The sequence below is a fragment of the Perca flavescens genome, chromosome 12 (assembly GCF_004354835.1).
Source record: "Perca flavescens isolate YP-PL-M2 chromosome 12, PFLA_1.0, whole genome shotgun sequence".
Lineage (NCBI taxonomy): Eukaryota > Metazoa > Chordata > Actinopteri > Perciformes > Percidae > Perca > Perca flavescens.
In genome coordinates this window covers 20,271,589-20,281,162 of record NC_041342.1, presented here as the reverse complement: position 1 = coordinate 20,281,162, position 9,574 = coordinate 20,271,589, and the positions used below count along the sequence as shown (strand labels likewise).

The window sequence follows — 9,574 nt, the reverse complement described above, 5'->3', positions numbered from 1 at the left end:
CAGCATGTTGTGAAGTTGCCTACAAGGCGCAAGAGCTGTCCAGGGTGCTGAATATACAGGGTTGTAGATTAGCAGACAGTAAAGACAGTATAATGTAAAAAAACTGAAAAGCTTTCCAGAGCAGCACATTTGCATTTCTTGTTAAACGATTTACAAACCACAACAGAAAAAAACAAGGAACACAATCATTTTACACAACTCTAAAAATACGAATGGAGAATATAAGGGCTAGAGTTCCTGAAGCTAAAACTCTGTTGTTTTGATCCTTTATGCACCGACACGGTCCACTCAATTACTGTGGTGACCTTCACATGGGCGCGGTTGTTCTTATCGTGCAATCTCCACCAGTTGGCAATACAGCACAATTAAAATGCGTGTCCAAAGCGACCTGTCACCGCGGCTGTGGGGTGACATCTATGACTCCTCGCCAATGGAGCCTGGTAGACGCACCTAACAGTAGTTATTCTTTCAGCTCTGCCTTCAAAATTCGCCGAATAATTATACCAACAACTCCGGCCGGAGGAGTTTTTCTCCCTTTCCTTTTTCTTTTCTTTTTGCAGCACAGCTCCAATCCCACACATTCTTAGATGGAAGGTAAGATCTTTTTTTGTTTTTCCAAAAGCATCGAGTCCTGAAGCGGTGTTGATCTGGTAATAATCTCTGTCTGTGACCCCCCCCGGGCGGTTCTCAGCATATAGAATTATATTGTATTTTTAGATATAGTTGTTTCAGATTTCTTCGGCGATCCAATTCTTGCAACTTAGGCTGCATTCTAATTGTGTTGAAGCCTACTTTGAATTTCTGCCCTGAGGACTTGCCTCTGTTAAATTTCGGTGGATTTACTCTCCACATGCATCCCCCGTCATGCTCCTGCGACGTGATAATAAAAACTCAATCAGTTTATTCTAGGTCTGATTTGCCTATGTATGTGATATTCCTTACCACAAGTGAGGATTGCAATTACTATTACTGTATACTGTAGTCGACAATGTTTGAACTGTTGTGTTTTCCGAATGACACCAGTGCGTTTAGGCTTGCAGTTGTTTGGGCTGTTTGGACGAAGCTGTAGAAAGCGATGCAGCTATTTAGTAATTATCGGGCAACTTTATATAGAAGATTCCACTAGTGCTCCTGCAGATATGCTTACGTTTACGAATCGATTCGTATCATGCTAAGAGTTTAGGATTTCCTTCATATAAATAAAAGGGAGACTATCATTTTCCATGATTTTTTTAAAGCATCATAACGAGATAAAGTCACTTGCTTTGTTTAATTTTAGCGACGAGTTGCATTTTAAACACAGTATAAGCCCTGATGGCAAAAAAACGGTATCGCCTATCACAATAAATTGCTCAAGGGAAGGCTGAATATTTGGCGCAGTTGCTCGAAATTAACAACCGCGTAAAAACAACGGTTGAAGTTGAGATTTACAAGCAAGTCAGTATTATCTTTAGGACCCGGCGGAGCGCTCGTATGTAACTGGACATAGTGGCTCCATTTTAGAAAGATTGCTTATCTATTTGCTCTTCTCCCGTCCACAACTCGGCTGGGCTGAGAAATCTATCCAAACGACTCCAAGTGTGGCTCTCCATTGGGATGTGTTTTAATACGCGTTTATGGACTTCAACGAATTTCCGACCACTGTGAATCCCCTTAAAGGCTACTTGAAGTGTCTTTCGTGCACCATTTCGATGAACGCTGAGCCAAGAGCAGCGCTGCGTAAAGCCAAATAGCCTGTGTGGACACCAGTCGATATTCGGCGGCGTGTGTAAGCGCGAAAGAAAAGGTCTAAATGTGAGTGAGTCCCGGAACGCTATTTGGAAGGAAAGGCAGCTATAGTGAGACGCAAAAGTTTAAAGAAAAGTTGAGAGAAAGGGAAAACGTTGTGCTTTTCATGTGATTGCGCGCTTATTCTGCGCATACATCACTTTTATTGGTCCATCCGGTGAAATTTGAATACATTGGGAAGAGAAGAATCAGTAAAAGGCGTATGAAAATCTTTCTGCAACTACTCTTGGCTGTAAATAACCTGTTGAATGAGCAGCTCGTCCCAGGAGTGTAAGTTAAATGTGAGTATTGTTTAGTTTTGAGCTATCAGATTGTTCATTTTCCTTTTTGCATACCGTCACACAATCGTAACTATATGGGCAATTATAGGGTAATTATAGTGGGCTGTTTCATGGGCCGTGTTAACTGTAATCAGGTTTCAAGTGGGTTAAATGAATAAGGAATGAGCGGCGCACATGGAATAGAATAAAAACATTCAACAGCATTTTACCATTTTCCTCTTTAATAAGTTTTACTGTATTGAGGAAATTGTCTTTGTTTTGCAAGATATGGGAGCTTCTAAATCTGGATTTGCATTACTTTATCTAAAGTTATTCTAAATGTACCCCCATTATCCTCATTCGTTTAATAGCCTAAATAAAATAAAATTGACTTTAACCTGTTCCGCAGCAGGTCAGTAAAATCAGATCTAGGTGTGCCTCGCCTCTGCGCAAAATCTGACCCAGACCATACTGAGCACAGCTTCTGTTACATGTCTAAGTTGTGATAAAAGGTTGCTTTCTTTGCATCTTATTTTAAACTGGGTATATGACCTGACACAATCACATGTCATTTAGCTGATGGTTTTATTCAAAGAGACTTACAATCGCTATATATCAGAGGTTGCACGTTTCTGGAACTAGGGGTTAAGTGTCTTCCTCAGAGACAGTGTTGCTGTATCGCAGTGGGAATCGAACCCAGATCTCACACCAAAGGCATGTGTCATATCCACTGCGCCATTACTACCACAAAATATAAAATTATTTGACTTGATCTCTTTACTCTGTTTCTGATTGCATAAATGTTACATGTCCTGGATTTTAAATGTGGGCAACATATTCTGTGTTTTTGCATGTTAGTGGTTCAGGAGAGGAACTTTGAATAATGTATGGCATCAGATTTCATGTGTGGCAGTGGTGCAGGCAGGCTGGCTCTCTAGCTGGGCTCCACACTGAGGAACCCTCACATTGTCACCATATCAACCACATCCTCTCAGGGAAACTATTTGCAGGAACGCCCAGCCAGTCCTTGTTGTAAATAAAAAGGCACTCCAATTGTAGAGGCTAAAGGTGCAGCCCTTGGACATTAATTGTAATAAATTATGTGCTTGGGTATAGTGCAGCAAGAATGCTGTTGAGAGACAAAGACATGGATAATGGTTTGAAGAGAGAGAAAGCAGGACTGAAATTGAATGAGGGACCCAGAGAGAGGAAACGAAGGAGTGAAAAACAATAAGAAAACAAATGTGTGCCAGTACAGACATGCTCCTGCTTGCCAGTAGATCCCACTGTGACTCATATGGAAGGGTTTGTTCTTGGCACGGAGAACGTTGGAAGCATTAACCGTTTATTGTTGCACTCATCAGCCAGCCACAAAGCATCAGTCTGCTCAAACTGGCAATGGATCAGAAGTTATTGGTTGAAAGTCAGCAAAATCAATAAATACAACAAGGCGGTATTGTATGTGTGAGCATCCAAAATCTTGACCATGCACGTGCTCGATACAAAAAGGCAAAACAACAAAATAGCAAATTGTTGCATGATAAACAGAGGGAGCATCAGTTTAGCCTGTCAGAGACTTTTTTTTTATTTTTATTCTAAAATCAATAAAGGTGTCATCTTGAAAATATTGATGCCAGTGTTAAAGGCACTGTGGAGCACAGGAGCAGAGATGATGTCCTGTATTACAGCACCATGGACAGCTCCCCTGCACTGTGCCCTGTATGGGAGCCAAGAGGTGAAAGGAAAGCCACAGTCAGAGACAGAGAGCAACCCCACACTTTAGCCAGATTACTATAAAAGAATAAATGAAAGGAATACATCCTGCTATGGTTTTTAAGAGTCTGGCTGGGAGTTTGTAACCAATATAAGCCACGGGGCACGGCTGCCTGCTGACTTTTAAAACACTCTGCCATGCTTGAGCTGCCCAGGGGATGAAATGTAAGCGGACACAAGGGGGTGTTTCAGAGGCTTCAAAAACAAGTAAAGGAAAAGAGAGAGAGGGGGCGGGGTGAGGTGGTCACCCTAAGCTCTCTCTCCCCCTGCGTAGGAGAGATGCTCAAATATTGATGACTTTTAATATAGAATCTGACCTCATTTTTTTCTCAATGAAATTATGACATTCCCGAGCTTTTCCTTGCATTTTGATAGATGTAAAGGTGGAGGAAACAAAGGTAGATCATTCTACTTTTGGTGTGTATTGCAATTATTATTTCTGTGTAATTTTAACTGAAGATTGTGGTTTTTTATGTTTGGACCTATATAGGAGATGAATAAGCTTTCCAAATTTTGTGTCTGAAATACTTTATTGAGCATTACATAGATTTTAAACATTTGATATTGCTTTTTTCCCCTTTCCTGTCACCTTAGTAGTTCTCTAATGTTGAATAGTATCTGTCTACGGAGGTTCACTGAGTATCCTGAGACCATCCTTTCATCTGTATGGAATGTATGGATTTTCATTGCTCCAAGTCTCGATTAATTAAATCCAATATTCCCATGGTTAGCTCCATTTGCTTATTAGCTTTGAATTATTAAATAAAAATAAGATAAGGAGCCTTTTTAACCTTTATTTATTCAGGGAAGGTTCACTGAGAGGAAGCCTCTCTTTTGCAGGAACACCCTGATCACATTTACACATTCATACCTGCAAGCTGCCCAGTACAACCACAGTCCACTGAGCAGTTGCTTAACTGTCTTTATAATGAAAGTCCACCTCAGTATTATGAAAGGTGGTAAACCTAGGTATGTGTGTGTGTGTGTGTGTGTGTGTGTGTGTGTGTGTGTGTGTGTGTGTGTGTGTGTGTGTGTGTGTGTGTGTGTGCGTGCGTGCGTGTGTGTGTGTGTGTGCGTGTGCGTGTGCATTAGGGCTGGGCAATATATCGATATTATATCAATATTGTCATATGAGACTAGATATCGTCTTAGATTTTGGATATCATGATATGACATAAGTGTTGTCTTTTACTGGTTTTAAAGGCTGCATTACAGAAGAGTGATGTACTTTTCTGAACTTACCAGACATTTCTAGCTTTTCTATTATTTGCCTTTTCCCCACTTAGACATTATGTCCAAATTACTGATGATTATTTACCTAAAATCTAATTGTGAAGATATTTTGTTAAAGCACCAATTGTCAACCCTACAATATCGCCGCAATATCGATATCGAGGTATATGGTCAAGAATATCATGATATCTGATTTTCTCCATTTCACTCAGCCCTAGTGGGCATGCGTGTGTATGTGTGTGCATGCGTGTGTGGCCATGTGAGTTGAGAGTGGTCCATTCCGTGATGCATCTCTGATCACTGACATTTATATTCATGAATTTTGATGCAAGCATCCCCTTAAAGAAATGGCTTATTTATCACTCAGAGTTCCAGCTGTGTTATCAAATTTGTAATTGGCCTCCTCTTAGGAATCTTGTTGATTGACATGAGCACACATTTAAAGAGCCAAAATCTCCCACCAGAAGTCTGGCATTTATACCTCCTGACATGGCTCATTTTGAAGGGTCTGCAGTGTAGATGATCTTTCTGCCTCAGATGAACATCTGTCATTACAGTTGGAATGCATTCAAGCCTGTAGTCATATTGTAAAAGGGGCATTAGGTTGGAAGAAGGAAAGCAGTAATTACCTTAGACGTGGTCAAAACTAATTCAAATAGGCACAATTTTTAGTCCAAGACAAACTTAAAAAGTTAAAATACTGAATTCTGATGCCTCCATGTGTAAGCAGGGAGCCCAGAAACCAGCCTGCATGTGCAAGCCACAGCAACTCATTAAGTTTCTGTTTCTCAAATCTGATCGGAGTCTTTCTCCTCTCACACGTCAAACCTTTTTATTAAAATCCCTCTGTTAATTAATTTGATTTGACTTGATAATCTCTGGATAAAATCTATAATCTCTTAACACAGCTCTTTCCTCAGAACATAAAAGATTCTCCACACGCTTCAAACCCCATTTTACCTGAAACATTTTATTTCAGCAGTAACTGTCAGTCACAGGGACGCGGCTGTAGCCTGAAGGGTAGAGAGGAAAGCTGCTGACCGGAAATTTACTGGTTCAACTGCATGTACCAGCTGCTTGTGCCAGGCATTTTCAAGTCTGCGTAAGAATAAATGTGATGTGACACTGCAAACTTGTAATGGGCTTTTTAAGAGCATAACCCATACATGCTTGTTGAAATTGTGCCCTAAGTAGGCAGAGGTTCAATTGAAATGTAAGTGAATTTTTCTGAACAGCCACTCGCAGAATATAGACTTCCTTTCTCTATGGCAAAACCTCAGGCCACCTGAGCACATTGACAGTCAACAGTAACTTAACTCATATTTACTCTGTCATTACTCTGATGCATATTGCTGCTCAGTTTTTTTTCTCCACTATTGCACACACGTTGTACCTGAGACATTGCGTGGGTCTCCCCTGACTGCTGCCAGGCACTATTACCTGATGACATAGGCCATCTGACTGATGGCTTGTGATAGCTCTGAGAAACATGCAATCCCTCAAATAGACTATTTCTGTCTCCCAATTTTACTTTAATATTTCCCAAATGCCTCTGAAGGCATTGGGACAAACGCAACTCCGCATTCGGCCATACAGGAGAAAGAAAATCGGAAAAAGCAATAACTTAAATTCAGTGACTTGACACATGGAAATAAGCGTTTTTTGTATGAAACTCAAATGGAGATTAGGCTTTGCAGAACAAGCTCAATTTGAATTGTATACAGTGATTTTGGCAAGGTTATTATTGAGGGATACATATAATCAACAGAGTCCTGCATTGTGTTTGTGTATATATTGTTTATGTATGTATGTGTATGTGTGTGTGTGTGTGTGTGTGTGTGTGTGTGTGTGTGTGTGTGTGTGTGTGTGTGTGTGTGTGTGTGTGTGTGTAAGATGCACTACATATCCATCTCATTCCCCTAAACCATGTAGAACCTCTGTTAACAGTGATGATAACTGTGTTTATGCCATCTGTTTAATTCACCAAACTGTCCTTTTCTTCTGTCTTTTAGGATGCTGACTGCTGCTAAAACCACAATTGACAGGAGATCAAACTAAGACATCTGACAGCCACTGAATTATCACTCCTCTCTACACATCACATCTGACTGTTAGTTGACCCTTTCATCAACGCCCAACACTTGTGAAGAAGCTCCCTTGTTGACACACCTCATCAGCCAGGCAGAAGTGGCGTCAATCGAAGACAAAATAACTGAATGAGTGCTAACCATTGCCTGGAGCTGCTCAAACAAAAGTAGCAACATGCTGGCACAGTTCCCAAATGCACCATTGCCCCATTCAAAGCTGCATTTAATTTAGAAAATTCTCAGCAATATTGTCATTTCTGTGACGAAGCATCAGCTGTAAAGACAAAAAAAAGTTCCACAGACACCATACAGAACTAGATCAGAGATGCTTTGGCCCGCATTGTTTACTCTGCAAGCTGTGTGCACCAGTGTGGCACATGCCATGCAACATTACCCGGCAGCCTGGGGACACTATGATGTGTGCAAGTCCCAGATCTATACAGAGGAGGGCCTGACGTGGGACTACATGGCCTGTCAGCCAGAAGCCACCGACATGACAAAGTACCTGCGAGTGGCCCTCGACCCCCCAAATATCACGTGTGGAGATCCGCCAGAAACATACTGCGCTTTGGTGAGTCGAGACCTCGCCTGTCCCGTGATGGAGACAAATGAGGCTGTAGGCAGGATCACACAGCATACTGGGTCAGGGAGAGAGAGCAGTATATACAAGGCAACATGCTGCAGCAGAGATTAATGTGCACACAGACCCGGTGTGCACATAAGAATACAAGTTCTAACATGCAGCAGTCACAAGCTAGACACACACACACAAATTGACACAGACACACATCAATATATTCACAATCATGGAGAAGCAGGTGTAAAGATAAAGAAGATGAGCACACGTATGTACACTAAAACATGTACTGCACTTAAAGGCAGGACATACAGGCATCTATGGACTCACACACACAAACCCAGTCATATGCCCAGGCACAAGTACACATTCACACTGACATGCACAAGCATACAAGCATACAAGTCATAGAGTATGAATAACTGAGCTCATCTGTCTGGTCTAGCTGAGTTAAATTAAAAGTTTTCCGACACTACTGATGTTGACAAATGTGTATATATTTTATAATTTCTACGAAGCCATAGAAGGGACACGTTTATCAATGGGAGAAAAACCTTCATTTCAATCTCCTTGGGTTCCCTTGATATATGTTGTGCTCTTTCGCACAATTCTGCATGCAATTGCAGAACTTTAATGTTATTTTTATTCCTCCTCAAATAATATTATAACATATTTGGTCAAAATATTGTGATATTGGATTTTGCCAACCTGCCCTACATTCATAAGCACACACAGACACAGATACACTTGTAAATATGATTGCACATACACAGTCAAACTACACTCATCACTGCGCACACACACACACACACACACACACACACACACACACACACAATGAACAGTGACAAGGTAATTGTACTGCCGCAGTTATTATGCACTGCATGCTCACCGCAGTGTTTAGCGTTGTGTTTCATTGGCCCTTATCAACCATTATCAACAGTTCAGCCCAGGTTGCATTTGTTTAGAATCACACTCAAAGCAACAAGAGCCCATAGGCTTTAAAGTGCTTTATTAGAAGTCGTGTGCATGCGTGCCCCCCGAGAGCTCCTGCAAGTAAATATTTACCAATTAAAATGGGCATCTTTAAAAAGAGAGTTTTTATTTTTCTCAGCTCCAGATGGCACTGAGACATTTAATGCCACTCTAGGATGAAAAAGGAACCGTTCGCCAGTCGCGTGTGACGTTCTGTGAAGCTTTATATCAAAACTAAGAGGGAAACCTTGATCAGTCCACTAGATTATCCTGAGTACGCAACATTAACACAGAGTATAAAGAGCAAAATAGAGACAGAGAGAGAGTCAAATTGACTGATACTTCATTTCACTACAGTAACTGTTGGTAGTTAAAGATGCTTTGTCACAACTTTGTCCATGTTTCACTTTTCATTTCTTTGGATATGTAATATCATATTCAGTATACTGTATACATATTGCCTTCATTATTTTCACAAGTCTTCATTTTATACTGACTATATATATTTTTATATTTCTTTATTTTTCTTTGGCAGAATATGTTATATAGTTATTGTTTCAGAATTTAAATGTTTAATTTAAACATTTGTAGATACTACTACCAGTGCCTTTTCAAACTTGATTAATTACCAGTATTATGTAAGTATTGGTATTATTAGCTGATTTTGCTCAGCTGTTGATTGAGACTGGTCACTCACTGGTCACTTTTTAGAGAATAATGCTTGTTTACCCATTGCTTGTATTATCCTGTCTGGTTAGTGGCTAGTTACAATGATATAATCAAGAGGTTTTGTTGGAGATTTGTTGAAATTTGAATTATAAGGTTATGGTAACAATACATTAATGTTCAAAGGGGGATGATAAGGATCTATCGGAGATCTA

At 40.4% G+C, this 9,574-nt stretch overlaps 1 protein-coding gene across 4 annotated transcripts in view; it reads left to right on the top strand.

Annotated features, from left to right (window-relative positions):
• Positions 1–274: 274 nt before the first annotated feature.
• LOC114564999 (netrin-G1) overlaps positions 275–9,574 on the top strand; it is a 93,440-nt gene continuing 84,140 nt past the window's right edge. Inside the window, exons 1-2 of one of the 4 annotated variants that reach the window (XM_028592766.1) lie at positions 275–594; positions 7,067–7,712. In XM_028592766.1, coding sequence (XP_028448567.1) covers positions 7,467–7,712 — 246 coding nt within the window. In that variant the 5' untranslated portion in view covers positions 275–594; positions 7,067–7,466. Of the gene's footprint in view, positions 595–1,534; positions 2,070–7,066; positions 7,713–9,574 lie in introns of those variants that run through there. The other 3 variants (XM_028592769.1, XM_028592768.1, XM_028592767.1) reach the window with 3 other exon arrangements.